This window comes from Pristis pectinata, chromosome 5 (genome assembly GCF_009764475.1).
Source record: "Pristis pectinata isolate sPriPec2 chromosome 5, sPriPec2.1.pri, whole genome shotgun sequence".
Classification (NCBI taxonomy): Eukaryota; Metazoa; Chordata; class Chondrichthyes; order Rhinopristiformes; family Pristidae; genus Pristis; species Pristis pectinata.
Genome location: NC_067409.1, coordinates 107,298,632 through 107,323,457, shown reverse-complemented (window position 1 = coordinate 107,323,457; position 24,826 = coordinate 107,298,632). Strand labels below are relative to the sequence as shown.

General features: G+C 41.1%; 1 protein-coding gene across 3 annotated transcripts in view; it reads left to right on the top strand.

Moving 5' to 3' along the window:
- Positions 1-12,792: 12,792 nt before the first annotated feature.
- Positions 12,793-24,826, top strand: part of skap2 (src kinase associated phosphoprotein 2) — a 205,940-nt gene continuing 193,906 nt past the window's right edge. For all 3 annotated transcript variants that reach the window (XM_052016530.1, XM_052016529.1, XM_052016531.1), the window contains exons 1-3: positions 12,793-12,956; positions 21,198-21,303; positions 22,873-22,898. In XM_052016530.1, the coding sequence (XP_051872490.1) occupies positions 12,917-12,956; positions 21,198-21,303; positions 22,873-22,898 (172 nt within the window). In that variant the 5' untranslated portion in view covers positions 12,793-12,916. The remainder of the gene's footprint in view (positions 12,957-21,197; positions 21,304-22,872; positions 22,899-24,826) is intronic.

The following is a 24,826-nucleotide window of genomic DNA, read 5'->3' as shown; positions in this document are numbered from 1 at the left end:
CAATAATTTACCTACTACTGATGTTCCATGACACCACTGCCCGTTTCCCTTCCTTCCGTATCCACTATGTCAGTTTCCTGAGTAAATACTGATGCAAAAAAACTGTTTAAGATCTCCCCCATCTCCTGAGGCTCCACACATAGAAGACCACACTGATCTCCTAGGGGACTAATTTTGTCCCTTATTATCCTTTTACTCTTAATATACTTGTAGAAACCCTTTGGGTTTACCTTCACATTATCTGCCAAAGCAATCTCATGTCTTCTTTTTGCCTTCCTGATTTCCTTTTTTAGTATTTTCTTACATTTTCTATACTCTTCAAGTACCTCATTTGTTCCTAGTTGCCTATACCTGCTATACACCTCTCTCTTTTTCTTAACCAGAGCACCAATGTCCCTTGAAAACCAAGGTTCCCTATGCTTGTTAACTTTGCCTTTAATCCTGGCAGGAACATGCAAACTCTGCACTCTCAAAATTTCGCCTTTGAAGGCCTTCCACTTACTGAACACATCCTTGCTAGAAAACAACTCATCCCAATCCACTCTTCCTAGATCCTTTCTTATTTCCACAAAATTGGCCTTTCTCCAATTTAGAACCTCAACTCGAGGACCAGACCTATCCTTATCCATAATTAACTTGAAACTAATGACATTATGGTCACTGAACCCAAAATGCTCACCTACACATACTTCTGTCACCTGACCTGTCTGGTTCCCTAATAGGAGATCAAGTATTGCATTCTATCTCATTGGTACCTCAATATATAGATTTAGAAAACTTTTCTGAACACATTTGACAGATTCCAAGCCATCCAGCCCTTTCACAGTGTGGGAGTCCCAGTCAATATGTGGAAAGTTAAAATCCCCTACTATTACAACTTTCTGTTTCTTACATCAGTCTGCTATCTCACTACAGATTTGTTCCTCCAATTCTCTCTGACTATTGGGCAGTCTATAATACAACCCTATTAGTGTGGCCACACCTTTCCTGTTCCTCAGCTCCACCCATATGGCTTCTGTAGACGAGCCCTCCGGGCTGTCCTGTCTACGCACAGCTGTGATATTTTCCCTGACCAGTAATACCACTCCTCCCCTTTTCATCCCTCCTCCTCTATCACGACTGAAACAACGGAACCCTGGAACATTAAGCTGCCAGTCCTGCCTCTCCTGCAACCAAGTCTCACTAATAGCAATAATGTCATAATCCCATGTGCCAATCCACACCCTAAGCTCATCTGCTTTACCTACAATACTCCTTGCATTGAAATAGATGCACCTGAGAACATTTCTATCACATACAAACCTTTGACTTCTGTCTATACCTGCAGTCCTCGCATGACCATTTTCCTCCTCCACCTCACTATCTTCTCTAACACTCTGGTTCCCCTCCCCCTGCAAATCTAGTTTAAACCCTCCCGGAGCAGCACTAGCAAACCTACCCGTAATTATGTTAGTCCCCCTCCAGTTCAGGTGCAAACCGTCCCGTCGGAACAGGTCTCACCTTCCCTGGAACAAAGCCCAATTGTCCAGAACCATGAAGCCCACCCTCCTGCACCATCTCTTTAGCCACGTATTTAGCTGCATGATCCTCCTATTTCTAGCCTCACTAGCTCGTGGCACGGGTAGCAATCCTGAGATTGCAACCTTGGAGGTCCTGTCCTTTAACTTTGCACCTAATTCTCTCAACTCTCTTTGCAGGACCTCCTCCTCCTTCCTATCCATGTCATTGGTCCCTGCATGGACCACGACATCTGGCTGCTCACCCTCCCTCCTGAGAATATTGAGAACTCGATCTGAGATATCGTGGACCCTGGCACCAGGGAGGCAACAGGCCATCCGGGATTCTCGATCTCTCCCACAGAACCTCCTATCTGTCCCCCTAACTATCGAATCCCCTATCACTACTGCTCTCCTCTTTTCCCTCCTTCCTTTCTGAGCTGAGGGTCCCACCTCGGTGCCAGAGATGCGACCACTACAACTTGTCCCTGGTAGGTCGTCCCCACCGGCAGTATCCAAAACGGTATACTTATTGTTGATGGGAACGACCATAGGGGTGCTCTGCTCTTTCTGTCTATATACCCCTTCCCTTTCCTAACAGTCACCCAGCTACCTGCCTCATGGCTTTTAGGGGTGACTATCTCCCTGAAACTCCTGTCTATGTCTGCCTCTGCCTCATGAATGATCCAAAGTTCATCCAGCTCCTGCTCCAGTTCCCTAACTCGGTTTGTCAGGAGCTGCAGCTGGATGCACCTTTTACAGGTGTGGTCATCAGGGACAAGTGTGTTGTCCCTGACTTCCCAAATACTGCATATGGAGTACACAACTGCCCTAACTGCTGCCTTCATTACCTACTCCTACGTTATAAATGAAAGGAACTTACCCGGCCTTACCTCTCTGGGTGCAAGCTCTTCCTCAGCCCCTGCTCACCGAAGCCTCAGACCTCAAGCCAAAGCCTCACTCCTACCCTGAGCCACTCACACACTGACCACTCCTCTTCAGTTACCCCTCCTTATATTTGTCCCTGCCGATTATCTCAAGTACTCACTCCCTCTAATTAACCAATCAACACACTGTTTTAAATACTCAGCCCCTATCTGCTAGAGACACGCTGCTCCAACGGCTCCTGGGCCGATCCTGTAAGGGAAAAATTAATTATAATTAATTAATTATAATTAATCCTTATAATTAATCCTGTCTGCCTGCACATGGTCCATTATCCCTCTAGTCCCTTCCTGATCATGTGTCTGTCTAAATGCCTCTTAAACATTGCTATTGTATCTGCTTCTACCATCTCTTCTCCACCACCTGCCTTACCCTACACCCCGACATCGCTTTCGAGGCACGTACTATTCTCCGTGTAAAAAAAAACTTGCTTTACACTACTTCAGATTGCACTACTATCTTTGCACCATACTGTTGTTTTGCACTTGTCATTGTATTTATTGTTGTATTTATTATTACCATGTCTACTGTTTACTCTGTGAGCTTCACCGTTCTGATGAAGGGTCTTGACCTGAAATGTCAACCTTTTATTTCCCTCCATAGAGGCTGCCTGACCTGCTGAGTTCCTCCAGCATTTTGTGTGTGTTGCAAGGAATTTCATTGTACCCTGTGTTACGGACTCAGTGAAAGTCCCTTTAAGATAGAGAGTGTGTGTGTATGTGTGTGTGGGGCGTGCTTACGTCAATAGAAGATAAAGGACGTAATGACGTTGTTGGAGAAGTCAGAAGAAGAAGAAGAGAGAGAGAGAGAAGGGAGAGAGACACCAGCCTGCTTGTTTTCTCTATCGATGGATGAGAAACTATAACTGTGTCTGCCACTGAAATCCATGTATGGAAGTTGGAAGTAATCCGGTGGAGTTCACTTTATTGCTGACCTGTAGAAGGAAACAGGTATTTATGTGTGGACGACCACGATTCGGATGCTTTTCGGTGTGAGGAAGTCACTACCGAGTAAACACTGGAGTGTCGTTTGGGTTCCATCATGGAACATTTGGATTTCGTATTTACTCTCTCTATGTTTCCCTACATCCACGTCTTATCTTCTGACAACGGTGGTTGTTGAAGAAGCCCTTGCTCATGTTTCACCTTATGGCTTGCGGAACTGAACTTTAAGAACCATTCCTGAACTGGGAGTTTTGGACTTTGTCACACACACACACAAAGAGTTTAGTTTCAGGGGTTAACGTTCAAGGTTTAACATTTTTGAATTCTAACATACTAACATCTTTACTTTTATTTTACGTATTATCATAAGTAGTGATTAATAAAATAGTTTTTAACACTGAATCATGCTCAGTGTGTTTCTTTTGTTGCTGGTTCGTGACACCTGGTGTATATTACAACAAACTAATTTGAATCTGAATCCTATAAACTTTCCCCCCTCTCAATTTAAACCGATGTTCACTAGTATTTGACATTTCCACTCCGGGAAAAAGTCTCTGACTACCTATGCCTCACATAATTTTATATGTTTCTAACAGGTCGCCCTCAACCTCCAATGATCCAGAGAAAACAATCTATGTTTGTCTAACCTCTCCTTATAGTAATACACTCCAATCCAGGCAACACGCTGGTGAACTTCTCCTGCATCCTCTCCAAAGTCTCCACATCCTTTCTATAATGTGGTGACCAGAACTGCATTCAATATTCCAAAAGTGGCCTAACTAAAGTTTTATACAGCTGCAACATGTCTCCCCAATACCCCAAATGACAAATTTATTTTGACTTTCTTTTGAGGACATCTGGATTCAGTACCACAAAAGGTTTAGTAACCTCACATGCCTGGCCAAGGTCAGTGAACACATCTTGAATGCTATATCCCACCAACTACACCATTAACATCCCATTATCAATCTCCAGCAGTAGGGACGTGGACCAAACATTCATATGCGTCACTGCATTCTTACAGAATTCCTGAATCCCAAGTTCTGCTCTCACTTCACACAGACTACTAGCTTGTCAATGCAGGCACATCACATTTTAGCCAGGCTTTTGATGAGATGCCACATGACAAGTTGGTCAAAAAATAAAAGTTCATGGGGTATACAGGAGAGTTGAAAATTAGATCCAAAATTTTCTCAGTGATAAGAAGCAAAGTACAATAGATGATGGGTGTTCCTTTTTTGACTGGAAAGCTGTTACCAGTCGAGTTCTACTGAGCTCAGCACTTGGTTCCATGCTTTTTGTAGTTAATGATTTAACATTAAGTGTATGGGCATGATAAAGAAATTTGGAGATTAAACAAAAACTAGCCATGTGACTGACATTGAGGAGGAAAGATTTAGATTGCAGGAAAATGCAGATGTTCTATTTAACTAATTTAATAATTTATATGATATAATGCAATAAAATAAAAAATAAAATTAATAGTGCTTGGTTCTGGGGGTGGGGGTTGATGGGGGATGCAGTTAGATCTTTACTGAAGAACAGGGCAGAAGGAGATCTTCCATGAGGATTGGGGTTTTGGAATTGCTGGGTTAGGGCGGGGGTGGAGAATGGTTGATGGAATGGAGGTCATGGCTTCAGAGGTTGTATAGGGTTGGGATCATCAGGGGATCAACAACATTAGGGAATTAGAGGATTGGGGCCTAGGTCTCAACAAAGGTTAGGAGAGCAGGGTCAGACAGTAGATGCTTTGGTACCATACTGTAATGGGTAGGGGCGGGAGTGCAAAAGAATCAAAAGCAAGTATGGAACTGACCTTTACAGGGGTCCCAATCCAGCATTATAGTAGTTAAGCATAATTGTCCCAGAATGCTTCTCCTGGGACAACTTAGCTGAAGTGTCCCTGCGATGCTGCAAAAGGAAGTAGCATTAGGTGTGCAAGAATGACTCGTGCCAGAAAGTGTCCAATCAAACTTTGGGCTGACAGAAAACAGCTTTGTGCTTCACTCTAGAAAAAAATTGATTTTCACTCACGTGTTACGGAAAAAAAACAGGCTAAGAAATTCAATGGCAAAATGTTATGCTCAAAACTAAAATGTTTCATTTGTAACTTTTCATCATAATTCTCAGGTTAGGTCACTTCTAAAACATTGATGTTTCATTCTGATTCAGGTGTTGGTTGGTCATTTCCTTCACTTCCAGATTTTTAAAAACCTTTTCCTACAGTTAGAGCCATAAGCTTTCTTTCATCTGCAGTAAAACTAATAAGCTGTTTTCACATTTTGACTCCTTGTGGTTAACACAAGATTTGAATGTTTAATAAGGGCCCTTATGCACCAACACTTGTAACATGTGTAAATCCGCCCTTTTAAAAATAAATTTAGTTGGTGCAACTGACAAATGTAGATTTGTATTCATACAGACTCTCTGTTATGCTTGTACAAACACAGATATATACCAAAGTCGACAAATGCTGCAGAACTTTTCCACACAAAGCAACACAGTTTCCTGTACAGAACATTAGTTCCCAGTTCCATTTTTCTCTAAGTTGTGTCTCCTGCTGCCTTTATGTATATATAATCATGGTTTCTTGAAGATGCCTTCCTGTGCTTCAAATGTGTTCACATCTCATTGTATTTGGCAGAATTCCTAGAGAATGCAAACTAGAAGAACAGCACCTCATATTTCACTTGAGTAGCCTGCAGCCCAGTTGTATGAGCACTGATTTTTCCAATTTTGGGTAGCCCACTCCCTTTGTGTTCCTTTCTCACTCTCAACAGTCCATCCATTGTCTCTCTCCCTTTGTTCATCTTTACCATCCCTCCCCCATCTCCCTCATGACCCATCTCCACCTCAACTGATTCCATCTGTCCATCACCCACATGCCTATCTACCTGGGTTTCCTGGCTCACCTTTCCTATCCCCACCCCACACCACCAGCTGGTTTCACCTGCCCACAATCCCTCCCTTATCCAGTTCCACCTATCGCCTACCAGCCCCTATCTCTACGTTTTTCCCTCTCCTCTCCATTTGGCACCATCTGTCTATTTTTTTCTTCTTTTCTTATGTTTCCACCTATAACCTACCAGCTTGTGTCTCAACACTCCACCCTCCCCCTCCAAAACCCCCACCTGTCTCCATCTGCTCATCACCCTCCCCTTATCTGGTTTCACCTATCACCTTCCAGCACCTGTGTCACCCCTCCCTCACTTCTACATTACTGGCTATCTTCCCTCCACACTCAGTTCTGATGTAGCGTCTTGACCTGAAATATTGACCATCCCTTTGCCTCCACAGATGCCGTTTGGTCGGCTGAGTTCTTCCAGAAGTTTATCTTTTGCTCCTGGGAGAGTCTATACTGAAAACTCAGCTCAACTTCTTGCTTTGTTGAGGAAAGGCATGCTGCGCCAATGATATTTATTCAGTCATTTGAAACAAATAGATGAAGAATAAAGGCAATAGAAAATTTGATCTCCACTAAAACTCATAAGATGTTTTCAAATTTTGTTTCCTTGCAGTTAATATAAGGCCTGAATTTGAACAAAGGCCTTAGTGCGCCAACATTTATACATCTGCCCTCTTAAAAATAAATTTTAGATTGTAGATTTGTGTTCATTACAGACTCTCTGATGCTTGTATAAAGAGAGATACGTATCAAAGTTGACAAATGCTGCAAAACATTTCCACACTGAGCAACAGTTTGCTGTACAGAACATTAGTTTCCATTTCTAGATTTTTTTTTAGATTTTGTCTCTTGCTGCCTTTTGGCCATGTTTTCTACAGGATGCCTTCCTATATTTTAAATGTGTTCACAACTCATTGTATTTGGCTCAATTCTTAAACAGTCTACTCTGAAAACTCAGCCTCTTGCTTTGTAGAGGAAAGACATGCTGCACTAATGATTTCCTTTTAGTCATTTGTAACAACAAAGGTGAGGAATAATGGTAACAGAAAAGTAATTTTACTGAACTGACAGTTGCTCATGTAACTGTAGACAGAACCAATTTAAAAGCTAATCAAAGATGTTTACAACAAACCATTTAGAAGGTAGCTTAATCACAGACCTAGGACTTACTCCTCTGTCGGTGCTGAGATATAGATGATATCAGCTGGGTAGTGGTATAGACATTACAAATGATGTTGCTGGACCTGAATGTGGGATGATTTGGAAATAATCCCTTTTCCTGCTGACAATTTAGTCAAGCTTGAGAATCTGCAGATGCTAGAAATCTGAAATAAAAACTGAAAATGCTAGAAACACTTAGGTCAGGCACATCTGTGAAAAATGAAATAGAGTTAACAGTCCAAGTTGGCAAGAATTCTTTTTATCTTTCCATAGATGCTGCCTGACCTGCTGAGGGTTTCTGCAGTTTCTGTTTTTAGCCAAGCTTATTTTAATTATACTTGCCAAGTGCCATGGGCACCATTAGTGTTATTCTGTTGCTAGATAAGATTATCTCTTGTTAATTGTCTTGCTTCCTCTTCATGCATTACTATCAAAACTCAATCTCACATCATATAATTCAGTACTGGATTTAGATAAAGATATAAAGTGGGAGAAATAAAAACATTATGGTCATGACAGATAATGCCTCAGCTGCTGAGTGTTCCCAGCACTTTTTCATTTTATTTCGGATTTCTGGTATCTGCAGTTTTGTTTTTGATGTCAGAATTAAGCATGTTACTGGAAAGCAGATCGAATTGCAAGTGATCTGAGAGCATTTGAAATTAATGGTAGTCTCAATATGTGGGGAAATATTTAGAACTGGAGATCTGATTTCAAATCTCTATCTATCTCAACACCAGATGATAGAATGGACTCAATGTGGAGTCAAGCATAATGAAGACTATTTCTGGTCTGCTTTGTATCACACCAGAAGTTCAGTTCATCATTTCCCATCCATGTGTGACTGATACTATTTCCATCAATTCTGCCACTCACCCATGCTAGGGAAAATTTATAGTTGTCAATCAACTCTTTGCCTATTGGCTCAGTTTGCTCTCTCCACTAGCACAGTCTGACCTACTGGGCATTTCCTGCAATTTCCCGCTTTTATGTTCTTTTGTTTGTATTCTCTCTCTCTCCTCATTAACCAATCAACCAGGTTACTTCATCTATAGCTTATCCCCATGGCAACCCTGGCCTCACCCTATCACTGGTACTTTCTTCATCCTATCCATCCCTTCATTGCAACTTAAAACTAATTGGTTTTCTCTCATTCCAAGTTCTGACAAAGGGTCTTCAATTTGAAATATTAACTCTCTTTCCCTTTCCACAGATGCTGCCTAATCTGTTGAGAGCTTCCAGCATTTTCCATTTTTATTTCAGATTTCCAGCACATGCAGATTTTTAAATATTTATCTTTTTGAAAGACTACAGAATAAAGGTTATCTCAACAGTATTGCTTGGTTGAGAGCTTCATGATTTTGGCAAAACAATAAATTTCCTTGCCAGAATGATGTTGACAACAGGGAACTGATGGGTGACGGCATTTTCATTAGCCTGCTGCCTTCATTTTTCAAGGCAGTAGGGGCATGATTTTGGGAAGTGTTGAAGATGATCAGATGAATTTGTACAGTGTATCTTGTACACAAGGCAGCTAAAGTGCTTTTGTTATGGCAGAGTTAATTTTAAGTGTGTAGATGGGGTGTTCGTCAAGTGGGCTGCTCGTCAAATGGGCTGCTTCGTCCTGGTTGGCCAGGGAAGATTGTGTTCCATCACACAACATATACCATGAATGGTAGATCCCTAGGGAATACTGAGGAACAAAAGGACCTTTGTGTTTGTCCAATTATCCCTGAAGGTGGCAGCACAGGTAGATAAAGTGGTGAAGGCAGCATTTGAAATGCTTGCCTTCTTTAGCCAGAGCATAAAGTATAAGAGCAGGGAGGTCTTGGTACAACTTATAAAACTTGGTTAGGCCACACTTGGAATATTGTGTGCAGTTCAGGTCACCGCACTGTAGGAAGGAGGTGGTTACACTGGAGAGGGTGCAGAGAAGATTCACCAAGATGTTGCCTAGGATGGAATGTTTCAGTTACGTGGAGAGGCTGGGTTTCTCTTCCTTGGAGCAGGGAACTGAGGGGGATCTTACAGAGGTATACAAAATTATGAAAGGCACACATAGGATCGATAGTAAAAAGAATTATTCCCCATGGCAGTAATGTCTAAGACCAGAGGGCATAGGTTTAAGGTGAGGCGCAAGAGGTTTAGGGGGAGTCTGAGGAAGAAGTTTTTCCACCCAGAGGGAAGTTGCATTCTGGAATGCATTACCTGAGAACATGATGGAGGCAGGTTCTTTCATAATATTTAAGCACCTGGATGAGCACTTGAATCGCCAAGGCATAGAAGGCTATGAACTAAGAACTTGTAAATGGGATTAGTATAAATAAATACTTGATGGTCGACATGGACATGGTGGGCCAAAGGGCCTGTTTTTGTGTTTTATGACCTGAATTCATTTAAATCTGTTAATGTAGTAGGATATATCAACTTGAACAACATAAGGACTCGGTTAAACAAATATTGGCAGATGATTTGGTCAAAGATGCAAGTTTTCAGGTGATTCTTAAAGGAAGAAACGTGAAGATTTATGTACAGATTTTAATATTTACATGCAAATATTTGGGCCCTAATCAGCTGACACCAGGTGTACACAAAAGGCCAAATACAAAATTCTTGGTGGATTGCAGGGCTGAAGGAGGTCAGTGAGGAGCAAGAACGTGGAGGGGTTTCACTCAAGGAAGAGAATTTTAAATACTAGGAACCAATGCAAATCTGTGAGATTGAAAGTAATGAGTGAGTAGATTTGGAGTAAATTAAGAGATTCAAAGCTCTCTTTGATTATAAGCAGCAAAAGTCTGGATGAAAGATTAACAGGAGGGTGAAATAGTTCAGCCAGAAGGGGACGGGAAAAAGACAAGTTTTCACCTAACAAAGGCACAGATGATAACTTCAGCAAATTAGCTGAGGCAGGGATGATGATGTGCGTACTTTTCAAATTTATTTAGGAAGGAAGTATTTGAATAAATCATTTAGAGAGCCCTTGGAGATATATTGGGCCAAATATATCTTGATAATGATGGAGAGGAAATGGAATGGGAAGCTTAGCTCAGGATCAAGTAGGATGTTGAATTTATTAACCATTTGGTTCAGCCTGAACAGTAATCAGAAAGCAAATCTGACTCAAGATGAGGGAATTTAACTTTCTGCCAGACTTTGGTCTTCTCAGTTTTTCAATGAGAAAAATGTAGCTCATCGATTATTGGAAGTCAGACAAACAGCATGATAGCACAGATGTAGGGGAAGAATTAAAAGCGACAGTGAAGTAGAACTCAGTATCATCAGCTTTTCTATGATATCACCAAAGGAAAGCTAGAAAGATGCAGATTCTACTCCTGAACTATACAGTTTTTCCTTACAAATGTGCTATTTTTCATACTTATCAGCCATTGTTCATCTTTCTGAAATATTTTATGTATTTATCCTCAGGGTTGGCTTTGAGTTCCATTGTCCATCTCTTTGCCCTCCTCATTTAGTATTACTTGCGAGCTTATCTGATGTTCATTTTTGCAATTCTTGTTATATCTATTCAAAATAGAAGTCTTAACAATGAAATATGGGGTTTCCAGTTTTCCATTTTCTCCATTCTTTAATTAGTCCTTATCCGTAACCCAGAGTGAGTAGAATGTGAAACTTGCTGCTGTATCCAATCTTGAGGCAAATAGTTTTGATGGGGGGAAAAGGATCAGAATCAGGTTTATTATCACTGACTTATAATGACAGGGAATTTGTCGTTTTGCGGCAGCAGTACTGTGCAAAGATATAAAATTACCATAAATTATAAAATAAATAAATAGTGCAAAAAAAGGAATAATGAAGCAGTGTTCATGGACCGTTCAGAAATCTGATGGTGTGTTAAATGGAATGAGGCAGAAAGTGGCTCACCTACAGGATGAATCATTCAGAGTAAATGGTACGCTTGCGTTATAAATTCTGATTAATAATCCTTAAATTATCTCACAGCTTTGGGTTTAAGGAATAAACACTTCTGTGAAATTAGGCAAATGCCTCGTAACCACTCCCTCAGGGGCACAACCCTCCCACCATTGAGGACATCTTCGAGAGGTGGTGCCTCAAGAAAGAAGCATCCACCACTAAGGACCTTCATCATCTGGGACATGCCCTCATTCTCATTACTACCATCAGGGAGGAGGTACAGAGCCTGAAGACCCACACTCAACAATTTAGGAACAGCTTCTTCCCTCCACCACCAGATTTCTGAACGGTCCATGAACCCTATCTTGTTATTCCTTTCTATTGCACTATTTATTTTGTAATTTACAGTAATTTTATGTCTTTGCACTGTACTGCTGCTGCAAAACAACAAATTTCACGTCACACAAGTCAGTGATAATAAACCGGATTCTGATTCTTCTAGTTAAACAATGTAATAGGGTTTACCGCTGTCAACAATAATTGGAATTGGTTTATTATTGTCACATGTACCGAGGTACAGTAAAAAACTTGTCTTGCATACTGTTCATACAGATCAATTCATTAAGATTTAAGATTAAGATGTCTTTATTAGTCACATGTACATCGAAACACACAGTGAAATGCATCTTTTGCGTAGAGTGTTTTGGGGGCAGCCCGCAAATGTCGCCATGCATCTGGCGCCAACACAGCATGCCCACAACTCCCGACCAATATGCCCTTGGAATGTGGGAGGAAACCAGAGCACCCGGAGGAAACCCACGCAGTCACGGCGAGAACATACAAACTCCTTACAGACAGTGGCTGGAATTGAACCTGGGTTGCTGGCACTGTAATAGCATTACGCTAAGTGCATCCGGGTAGTACAAGGTAAAACAATAACAGAATGCAGAATAAACTGTCACAGCTACAGAGGAAGTACAGTGCAGGCAGACAATAACAATACAATGTCACAGCTACAGGGAAGTGCAGTGCAGGCAGACAATAACAGAATAATGTGTCACAGCTACAGAGAAAGTGCAGGGAGACAATAACAATAAAGAGTCACAGCTACAGGGAAGTGCAGTGCAGGCAGACAATAAGGTGCAAGATCATAACAAGGTAGATTGTGAGGTCAAGAGTCCATCTCATTGTACTAGGCGACCGTTCAGTAGTCCTAGTAGCAGCGGATTGCCAATCTCTGAAAGAAAATTAAGAAGCAAAAGGACCCTCCTGCACCCGCTCTCCCTCCACCCACGGGTGCAGGGGGCGGGCAAGAGCAGTGACCCGAGGTCCCACTTCCACAGAGGAGCAGAGACAACCACCAGCAGCAACACACACACAGCAGGTCACAACCAGGCGCTGTCCCGTCCCTGCCGGCCGGGGGCGAGCCGGACCCCGGGGGCACCTCCTGCTCCAATCGCCGAGGCCGGCGGTGACGTGAGTCCAGGCGCGGGCCCGCTCGGCGGCGCGCAGTGCTCGGCCCCGCGCCGGGGAGCGGCACTTCCGCGTGAGGCGAGCGCTCTCCGGTGCCACCGAGGGGAGGGCGGGCGAAGATGCAGCAAATCCCAGAGGACGTCAAGAGCCTGATTGCAGGTAAAACAAAACCCCCGCCAGCTCACCTCCCGGCCGCGGTTCCTCGCCCCCCCTCCCCCCTTGCAGTCGGTCCGATAATCTTCTGCGCCAAACAAATAAAAAGCAAAAGCATTAACTTTATGAGAACTGGGCTGAATTGACCGGGGTTGGGGAAAGTGAAAAGAGGAAGTTGCAGCAAACGCTTGGAGAAGTTAACCCTGTGCGGGGTTTCCTCCCCTTGCAATGGTTTTACTTCAGGGTAGAGCTGGATCTGTTCTGGGTCCAGGTGGGTGACCGGGGTGGGGAACAGGTGGCAAATGCTCAGCGAGGACTAATGGGCGGCGTCCTGTGCAGAGAGGTGCTGATCTCTGCCCACCTGTGCCGGTTTCGCTGTTGGTTTACCTCTCCCAGCTGACAGGCTGCAATGCACAGAAATCCTGCAAGTCAGGCGGAGGAGGATTACACGTCGCTGAGGGTTATTTTACCTTACGTAAAACTTGAGCAAGGTAATGATGGACTCTGGAAAGGAACGGAAACTGCAGGTGCTGGGATCTGTAAAGCGAAACAAAACGCTGGAAGAACTCAGCCAGTCAAGCAGCACTACAGGAAGAGAAAGTAGATCAGGTTTCGGTGCATAGAACCCCAGCCACTACTAATGCTGCTCGACTGTCTGAGTTCTATTTTTTGAAATAAGGAACTCTTCTATTTCTATTTAACTACTTGTATCTTTACGCCATAACTATTTGCTTTCCCCCTACCGTAGCCATCGCCAAGGAAACACTTGAACGTTAAACCCTGCAAATGGTAAAAAAATATATTAATTGCATCCATTGAAATTCCAAATACTTATTGTGGAAAGTAGCTCAAATACAATAGCTTTCCATGTTATGGGACCTTATTACTTCCTTTGGTGAAAAAGTGCAATTTTAAGGTGAATAATAGAAATTGTTTGCTGAAGATAACTTGCTTACGTGATATTGTATTCATTTGTTGTTTTAATGAAACCTTGGAAGCAAACATTTTAATTTCTGTAAAGTAGCCATGTTTGAATATCAAGTTTTGAATAGCACATTGTTATGTTTACATTCCCAACAAACATCTGGGGATGTGTCTAAGTTGTGAGAGCTGTCCCAGAAGTTAGTTAAGCAACAGCTTGGCACACTGTCAAACCTTACAATGTTCAGATCACTCCTCCACAATACTTGGGCTCATACCACTCCTCCACAAGACTTGGGCTCATACCACTCCACTGGCAGGGCAGACCCACCAGAGGGGTTAGGAATGTATACGGGTGGGAGGGAGTGGTCCTGGGAGTCTTAAAATTCGGCTCCAGACCCAATGATGTTTCCTAGCAGTAGATCAAGCATGAGAAAGGAAATTTTCTGATTGCCATCTATCATGCTCCCTCAGCAGATAAATTAATGTTGATCCATGTTGAACAACACTTGGAAGAACCACTGAAAGTATCAAGGGCACAGACTTTACTCTGCATGGACACTTCATTGTCCGTTGACAAGAATGACTGAATGCCACCATCAAGACAGCCAAGTCCTGAAGGGAATGAAACTCAAAAGATGCAGATGCAGGAAATCTGATAACAAGTTATAGAAAAGTTAGTTTTCAGAAGCAGAGGAGGTGGGCAAGGGCTAGACAGAACGAGAGGAATATCTCTGATAGGGTGAGACCAAATGACATAAATTGGCAGTTGGTGACATAATGACATAAATTGGCATTATGCTGCCTTGTCCATGTTATGTGTCGTAAATAGCAAGGCTCTGGGACATGCCCTGCAGACCTGACTATGCTAATAGAAAGAGAAATATGAGCCAAAATAATGACAGTTCTGATCCAAACAGAAAGAATGAATGAATTACCTAAAGGTAGCAAATTCGATATTGAATCTGGAAGCTTGTAATGTGCTCACTCAGAAGGTGATATGTTGTTCCTGAAACTTATATGGGGCCCTTTTTCAAAAAAAAAGAGCAGGAGGCCACAAACAGAGGTCAGAATGGAAATGGGATTGGGAATTAAAGTGGCAGGCAACCAGAAGCTCAGGGTCACTTCTGTGGACTGAAGGCAAGTGCTCCTCAGTCCGACTGCCCGATCTGTGTTTGGTTTCTCCAATGGAAAGGAGCTGATGCAGAGAAAGGGCATGATGCCAGATTGTGTCTGTTGCAGGTAGTGACTGAACCAGCATGACTGTAGCTTATTCATCTGTCTCTGCCAGCCTTGGTAGCAGTGACTGCTATATAGTTCTTGTGGAAATAAACCCCCAGATTCACTCAAGGGCCATCTTCATTGTGTGGCATTGCTATCATGCTAACTGGCAGAGACTCAATAAGTCTGGCAGCTCAAAACTGGGTAACCATGAGGTACTATAGACCATCAGAAGCAGCATAAATGTACAACATCATAATCTGTGAGCTTGTGGCATAACCTTCACTCAACTATTACTATCAAGCTGGGGGATGAACCCAGGCTGAGAGGAGTGTGGAAGGCATACCTAAAAATGAGAGGCCGAACACGTGAAGCTGCAACACAAGACTACTTATGTGCCAAGCAGCGTGGAGTGGACATAGCTAAGTGATCTTGCAGCGAATAGATCAGATCACATCGTTGCAGTCCTGCCACATCTAGTCATAAATTAAGGAAGGAAATTAACTAGCTAAATGGAGGGAAGCTTGCAAGAACACCCCAATCAATAATGGCAGGTCCTAGCATGCAAATGTTAAAGACCAAGCTGAAGTAGTTGCCACAATGTTTAGCCAGAAGTGCTGAGTGGATCACCCATCTTGTATTGCTCCTGAGACCCTTGCCCACTCAGCAGAGCCAGATTTCAGCCAATTGGCTGACATATGACAAAGCCTGTAGCATCAGATAACATCCCAGCTGTCATACTGAAGACCCGTGCTCCAGAATTAGCTGCACCTTTCACCCAGCTATTCTAGTAAAGTACTGTACTGGCATATATCCAACAATGTGGAAAGTTGCCAGGTGTATCCTGACCACAAAAAAGCAGGAGAGATCCAGTTTATTAAAACCCAATTAGTCTACTTCAATCAATATCAAAGTAATGTAGAGATGCTATCAAGTGGTGCTTCCTCACCAGTAATCTGCTCACCAATTCCTATTTTGGATTACACTACAACCACTTAGCTTCAGAGTTTAATGTAGCTTTAGTCCAAAGATTCCAGACATGAGATTAAATTGACTACATTTGGCTGAGTGCGGCATTGAGGAACCATGGTAAAATTGATGTGAAAGGACATCAAGGGGAAAACATTCCGATGGTTCGAGTCATGTGTCACACAAATGAAGATGGTTGTTATTGTTGGTCAATCAACCCAGCTCCAGGACTGCTGGAGTTCCTCAGGGTAGTGTTCTAGATCTGGCCATCTTTAGCTGCTTCATCATTAATGATGCAGTAAAATTATTCATCTTCCCACGAAACCAATCTAAATTTTGTGCTGCATTTAATAATGCTGGAGAATTTATTAATATCAAATCAACCTAAAACAGAGCAAAAGTATAATGCAGTTGTTACTCGTTTTGATTTGTGTTAAACATGTGATGGTTTTCACTTTGTGTAATATTCTTGTTACTTGTTCTCCCGGCCAAAGATTATTGAGATTTAAATGTAAGAATCAATTCCTTTCATAGGCATGAACTTTTCTTTGAAAACTTTTGTGAAAAAAATATCTTGGAGTTTGATGAGTAAAGTGAGATGATCAGCATGTATTTGCTTTAATGGACATTTTATAGATTACAGTATAATCCAATTTGGAATTTTAACTTTCCAGCAATTATTTAGAAAATAAACTTATTTTTATTTTCCCCAGTGTACAACATTGTACAACATAGATTGCACGAATGAATTATTATGTTTTCTAAAATAATAGTTCTACACTTTTTTCTTGTTTAGAGCTAAATTAATAGAATTACGTGCATTATTGCACTGATTACTTGGTTCCCCACATGTCCGATGTCCACAGATGGGGATGATCTTATAGTTCCCATTTATAATGGAGAGTTGGAGAATAAGTTTATCTTTGTTGATGTAATGATAAATCCATTACAGAGGGAAAGTCTGATTCAGCAGTTAGGTTTAAATCAACCTGTTTGATTTTTACTCCTGTGTTCAGGTTTAGGCATTGATTACATGGAGAATTTGATGTAGATTTTCCTTAACAAGAACGAGCCCACGCTTATGCCTTTACAAAACATTTTTCTCCAGTGTATGATTACATTGCTGATGCTTTACCAGTAACTTGAGTAATTAGCTCATTAATTGGCCTAACCCACAATAATCAGAATCAGGTTTATTATCACTGATGTATGTCGTGAAATTTGTTGTTTTGTGGCAGCAGTTCAGTGCAAGACATAAAGACAAACATTACTATAAGTTACAAAAATAAATAAATATTGCAAAAGAGGAATAACGAGATAGGGTTCATGGTCCGTTCAGAAATCTGATGGCAGAGGGGAAGAAGCTGTTCCTGAAACGTTGGATGTAGGTGTTCAGGCTCCTGTACCTCCTCCCCGATGGTAGTAACGTGAAGAGGACATGTCCCAGATGGTGAGGGTCCTTAATGATGGATGCCGCCTTCTTGAGGCACCGCCTCTTGAAGATGTCCTTGATGGTGGGGAGGGTTGTGCCCGTGATGGAGCTGGCTTGAGTCTACAACCCTCTGCAGCCTACACGTTGGAGTGTCCATACCAGGCTGTGATGCAACCAGTCAGAATGCTCTCCACCGTACATCTGTAAAAAATTTGCAAGAAATTCTATCCCAGCCTGTTGTGTTGACAAATTGCAGCATAGCCTAAAAGAGTGCCAATTTATGAGTTCGTAACACTCCACTGTACCTTTTAAATTATATATGTAGTCATCAATGACAATATTCACCATTGCCTCCAATGCAGTAGCGCAATATCTTGAGAGCAAAAAAAAGGCATTTGAAGACCGAGGTCTCAATGCTAACATCAATTGTCTGGCTTATGAACAGCAATGATTCCTGCCTCTCATCACCCCCATCCCCAACGTGTACTTCACAGATATGGAGAGCACAGAGTAGGCACCTCAAAGTACTGACTTCACAAAATCCTCCAAATCTTTTGGCAACATGGGAAAACCAGTACCAGGGTCCTCTCTGACCAATGTGCTCAGCATCAAAGCTTTGATCAGATTGAATGAGCTCCAGAGGGTAGATCACATCATCTGTATCGCTGACACCAGATTCCTGAGAAGAACTCAAGGTCCATCATGGCAAGACATTTGAGGAAGACAGAGGAAGTGCTTCAAGGGCATTCTCAAAGTTCCCTTTGTAAAACAAAAATGTAGCATCTGCATCAACTCTAGGATCCCTGGCTCCTGACTGCTTGTTATCCAGAAGGAGCATCCAGGAAGCCAGTGTACACCTTGGGCCCTATGACAGGATCACGTGGCAGAAGCAGTGTGCAGCATTTGGACAACCCATTTATCCTCCTCACCAAGCACCACCTTTGGCACAGCCTGTGGATCCTGTAAAGGTATCTTCAGCCAGCTCGGAACTGGAGTGGAAACAAGTCATCCTTGGCCCTGATGGACTGCCTCAGAGAAAGGATTATATCTTTGGATAAATAGATTTAAAAAATTAGGGAATCAACAATCAGGTCTGATGTCAAAAATTTAGCATTTTTGGGATGGAAACCAAGCTAGAAATTGAATTTTCCTCAGCTTTAGTGAGTAGCTGGAACAATGACACAATGACTAGAGCTGCTGCCTCACAGTTCAGGTGATCCAGCTTCAATAATGACCTCCAGCTCTGTGTGTGAGGAGTTTACATGGTTTCCCTGTGGTTATGTGGATCTCCTTCAGGTGTTCCAGTTTTATTCCACATCCCAAAGATGTGCAGATTGATAGATTATTAGGCCACTGTAAATTGTCCTCAGTTTGTAACTGACTGTTGGAAGATGGAGGGGATGATGGGAATGTGGGGAGAATAGGCTATGGGAAAATTAATGGAAGCCAGTCTCAAAATGATGGACCAAAATGACCATCTCCTATTCCTAAAAAAAAACTGTATTGAAATGAAATGTTTGGAAAATATTTTTTCTTTGTACTTACTTGTACAAATCTTCTTTCTGTTATTTGCTTCCATAGTAAAGTCTGGAACATTGGGTTGGGTCAAGTCAACTCAACTCAACGTGAGGTTTAGACTAGTGGGCCACAAGACAAAGTGGCAAGACAGGTGACCTAGTGGCTTGTCAATCTTCCAAGAATGTCCAGTTTCCAGTTTGAACAACTGGATTTTGGACATCTGACTTGTACTGCAATGTTCTATCTTAGAAACCTGCCTGACTGAATCACTGGAAATTTTCAACAGTAATTTTGCAATGTTAAGTGAGGCTATCAATTTGGTTATGAATTTTGGAGGTTTTTATGGTCTGAGGTCCAATATAAGAAAAAATGAACTAGAAAAGAATAGCTGGTAAATTGAGCCTGTCAGTCACGTAACCATTTATAGGGGCAAATAATTTAAGTGAAAACTTAGGGTCAATTTAGGAAAACGAAAATCAGTGATTCTCTTGATACCCGAACAAATTCCAGCACTCCAGAGTGACTGGGTGAAGGATTCTCCCAATAAAACACTCCCTCTTTGTTATGTCATCATTTGGGAAATTCATTCAGATCTCTGTTAATCAATGCACTTGCTGGCAGCTTGTTACATGCTACGTGTGGACCAGATTTAATTTTTGTATTATTTTAAAAGAACTTAATGAAATCTACTGAAGTCTGTACTTCCCTACAATGAGAAGTCCCAGCTGTTTAAGCCTATTATGTTAAATGCAGGCCTTTGAACTAGGCTGTACCATTTAGGTAATTTCATAGAGGACCCTATTAATCATCAGAAAGGAGAATCTTTTCAAATCTGTTTCCCATATTCAACAACCTAATCCAACTTGTATGTCACTTTCATTATAGTTGAACAATGTTGTGCATGCATAGTTACAGGCAATAAATGACATTTCTTTCACAAATGAAACTCAGCCGTCAGAATGGGAGGAAATTTTGTGTGTCTGAAGGTTGTAAAAATTGACTGTCATGATTCAGGGTGTTCAGTGATCAGCTGCATGTGAGTTATAACATAAGCATTAAAGTGGTTCAGTGACAGATTTTCTTCAAGCCCACTTGTGAAAAGCAACCTGCTGTGAAACTTTGAGCATAATTATGCTAAAATAACATTGTCCAAATACATGCCAATAGGTCATGTTATTTTTATGGGCAATATGAGGAATCCTTGTCATGTAACTTTAGTTTTGTCCTTTGTTTTCCATTTTAAAAAAAAATTTTATTTACAGCGTGGTAACAGGCCCTTCCGGCCCAACGAGTCTGCACCGCCCATTTTAAGCCCAAATTAATCTACCTGTACGTCTTTTTGCAATGCGGGAGGAAACCGGAGCACCGGAGACACGGGAGAACATACAAACTCCTTACAGACAGCGACGGGAATCGAACCCCGTTCGCTGGCGCTGTAATAGCGTCGCGCTAACCGCTACGTTACCGTGCGGCTTACCGTGCACTACTGTGACGTGTTTAGCAAAAGCTCCTCCTGATTAATCTGACGCATGTAATTGAAGATATTTCTAATGCTAAACATTTCCTGTTTTATTGAAAAGATATGAAATTAATTTTTCCAATGAAAGTTGTACTGATTTTTAAATGCAGGGAAAATGACTTACTCATAAGTTGGCTGGATCCTCATCGTCATCAGCATTCTCATTGTCAGCACACAGACGCATGCATTCCTCCATGCACCAATGCCTGAACAACTCCATGCATGCATGCGCGCTCACATTCCCGCACACGTGCATACATACATGCACATTCTGTCCCTCTCGCTCTCACACTCTTTCTCTCTTGCTCTCCCTCTCTCACACACAGGCACTCACTCTTTTGCTCTCTCTCACACGCTCTCTCTCTCTCTCTCTCTCTCTCTCTCTCTCTCACACACACACACCTCACACACACACACACCTCACACACACACACACACACCTCACACACACACACACACACACACACACACACAATTTGGCATTTAACATAAATAGGAGAGTCTTACCACTGAAGATGGGCCAGTGCAGGCTCATAGTAGCAAGTTGACACTGGAGGGATCCACAGAAGTTCAGTTTGGAATTTCTTATAGGTCACTGACCAGCTTAGTTGGTTCATCAGAGGCTGGATGTGAATTTTAATGTAAATATCCTTTCATCTTTTTGCAGAGACTGAATTATTTATAAACGAGATACTGAAGGGAGAAAACCTGACAAAGAAGGCGAAAGAAAAGAGAGAAACTCTTTTGAGAAAGTTTAAGGTTATCAAAACAAGGTAAAGGTTTTTGTGATTGTGGATTTTTAAAATCTTAAATTGGTTAAGACATCAAAATAAACAAAATATAGTCCTTGTCAATAGAATTGGCAAAGGGGTTGGTGTTTAGAAATAGGAAAGCTTTGTTACAATTGCATAGGGTGTTGATGAGGCCACATCTAGAGCACTGCACGTAGTTCTGGTCCCTGAAAGGATAGAGCAGCTTTGGAAGCAGTCCTAAAGAGACTCACCAGACTAATTCCTGGGATGAGAGGATTGCTTTGTCAAGAGCTAAACAGTTTGGGTCTGTAGACTTTTGGGACTTTAGAAGAATGAGGGATGATCTCATTGAAATATATAAGAGCAGAAGGAGGCATGACAGGGTGGATGTTGTCTCATGTGGGAGAATCTCGAAAAAGAGGACATAGCTTTAAGACAAGGGGCCGAGGTATGTAGAAATTCCTTCTTGTACAGAGTGGTGAACCTCTGGAATTCTCTGCCCCAGTGAGTTGTGAAGACTAGCTTATTGGAAATATTTAAAGTGGAGGTGGCTACATTTTTGAAAGATTAGGGGATTGACGACAATGGAGATCTGGCACAGAAAAAAGCACTGAGGCCTGGGTTAGATCACCTATGATTATATTGTATGGTGGGACTGGTGTGAGGTTCCTATTTTATTGTGTTCTTGTGAATTTAAAATATGTCATAATTAGCCCAAGGGTAGAAGAATAAGTTTTCATGTTGAATTAGAGGGAGAAATTGATAGGAGCTAACTTTGTTGGCCCCTACATAGTTTAGTGTCACAGATTATGTTAGTTATTCTGAGTATGCTGCCAAATTCATAAAACAATACGATCCATTTGCCCTTTTCATAATTATAAAGTATGCTTTTATAATATATGGAAACTCACATGTACAATCATGGGAAAAATACATTTGAAATTGAAGTAGATTTAAAAGTTTGTTTAGCCTAGGTAAATTTGTAACTGATGTAAATATTTCAAATTTAAATTTTATTTACAGCGTGGTAACAGGCCCTTCCGGCCCAACGAGTCCACGCCGCCCATTTTAAACCCAATTATCCTACCCGTACGTCTTTGCAATGTGGGAGGAAACCGGAGCACCCGGAGGAAACCCATGCAGACACGGGAGAACGTACAAACTCCTTACAGCAATGGGAATCGAACCCTGATCACTGGCGCTGTAATAGCGTTGTGCTAACCGCTACGTTACCGTGCCACCCTCCTTGGATAAACTTGGATTATTATGAGAGTTGTACTGATTGGGAGAAGTGATATGCAAAATTTGTCACAAATCCACTGGTGGAGAAGAAAATCTCAATGTCAAGATGCAGGAGAAAATAATTAAAGCAAAAATCTATAAATGCTGTAAATATGAAATAAAACCATTTCGGTAAAAACACTCGAGGAGCAACTGTGGGGAGAGAAACAAAGTCAGAGCTTAAGGTCAATGATCTTTTGACAAAACTGGGAACATTTAGAAAATACTTGTGCATGAGATAATAATTATGAGCATTACAGAAATGTGTTTGTTTCTAGATTAAATTATCTCAAAAAATCTCTTTTTCAGCTATCCTCAGGAGTTCCAAGAGAGAGGTAATTATTTGTATTTAATATTTCTTTAAAGATCTTTTCAATTTATGTTTCATTTAACTGTTATCAAGGTGGATTTTATTTATTTTGAAAATCTGTCTGCGCTATCCTATCTCGCTCTTTGAAAAGTTTCTATGCCTCCTCCCATATATTATCCAGTTCTTAATTGTCGAAGTGCTGAAGTGCATATATTTTGTACAAAGTACAATCATATGGTGCACTGTATGAAAGAATGGCGTGGGAATGGGAAGAGGATCTTTTGGACCTCTATGTGCAGATTATATGCATTCTGCCATGCAATATTTCAACTGTACTCCCAGCCCCATCGCTGCCAAGTTAATCTTCCTAAGTCGTAGATAAGTACAAGAAAGCTGCACCAATACATCTCTAAAGGAAGAATGAAGAGGCTTGATGATTTATGTACATAAGTATTTCAAAATGACTCCAGGTTGATAAAATGTTTAAATAACAATAAGTGTTAGGATCTAATTTATTGTGTAATTGCAAAAAATAGTTAATTATAAACATAAATTATAAATTATGCTGCATTTATAGTATTAGTCCAATTTTGGACACCCTGCTTTAGTGTGAATAGTAAAGTTATGCAAAGAGATTTGCTAGAATAGAACAGCACACACGAAATGCTGGAAGAACTCAGCAGGTCAGGCAGCATCTATAGAGGGAAATAAACAGTCAACGTTTTGGGTCAAGACCCTTCATCAGGCTTGCTAGAATAGAATTTTATTTGGAAGAAAATTAGGAGTTTTCATTCAATTAGACAATATTAATAAATATGTGTAAAATTGCAAAGTATTTATTAAAAGCTAAAAGAATGAAAGGAGAATTCGGATCTTTGTTTAAATAGAGTTGTTGGGACATCAAAAGGCCCAAAGAGAAGTGGATCAATATATTTGGCAGCAGGAAATTTAAACGGGTACGAGGAAAGTTCGATGGAGAAGAATTTAAACAATATCTCTTCAGAGTGTTGGTGGAGTGTGATGAGCTAATGGCACTTTCCTTCTGATTTTTTTTGATTCATTGATAGGCTGTGGACATCACTAACTATTTTGTTTCAATTCTGAACAATATCCAGATTTTCTGAGATGGTTGGGTTGGTTGGGGGTAATTGCTCCCTCTGCTGGTCAAACATTAATGTAAATTTTGAGCAATTAATTGAGGAGGTAATTTAGTCAATGACAGTTGTAATCAATTGTAAGTTATTTTTGGTATTATATTACTCTTTCTTTTAAAATTTTTGATATTAGGTGAACAGAAATATGCCAATCATGTGAATATTGAAAATGTGTATGCCCTTTTATGTACTGAAGGAACACAATTTCTTTGTTATAATTGCAATCTGTCTCTTCACAAGGTAAATAGATGGTGCTTTGTATTTTCTTATATTTGTGCAATTTACAGGTAATTAATAAATTGTTTGCTTTCCATTTGTTAAATGCCTTGGGACAGTTTTCTTCATTTAAGACATAAACATGATGCAAGGTGCTCTGGCAGCAATTTTAGTTGTGATAATTATCATTGTTTGGTTGTTAGTTCTCTATGGTATCATTTATAATTTTTTTAAAAATGTACTTGGCGTCTAACTTACAGAAAGGTTATTTTAAAAATGAAAATTCTGTGAGTAACATTTTCCCTTTATATCTTTTAAACTTTTAAGTTAAAATTAGGGAATAGTGATTTGTATCCAGATTGTACAATGGATTTTGTTCACCCTCCAGTTAAATTGACTTTTCTCCCAAGATACCACTTGAAGAGGTCATGACCTGCAGCCTGTGGCCACTGGTATGAGGGTCACAGTTTGAGGTCAGCAAAAGCTTGTGTGAACCTACAGGCAATAGTCTGTTATCTACCAGCTGTGGACGTGGGATCAATGTCTAATAACTGGTATCTGTGACTCTCGATAGGTTAAGAAG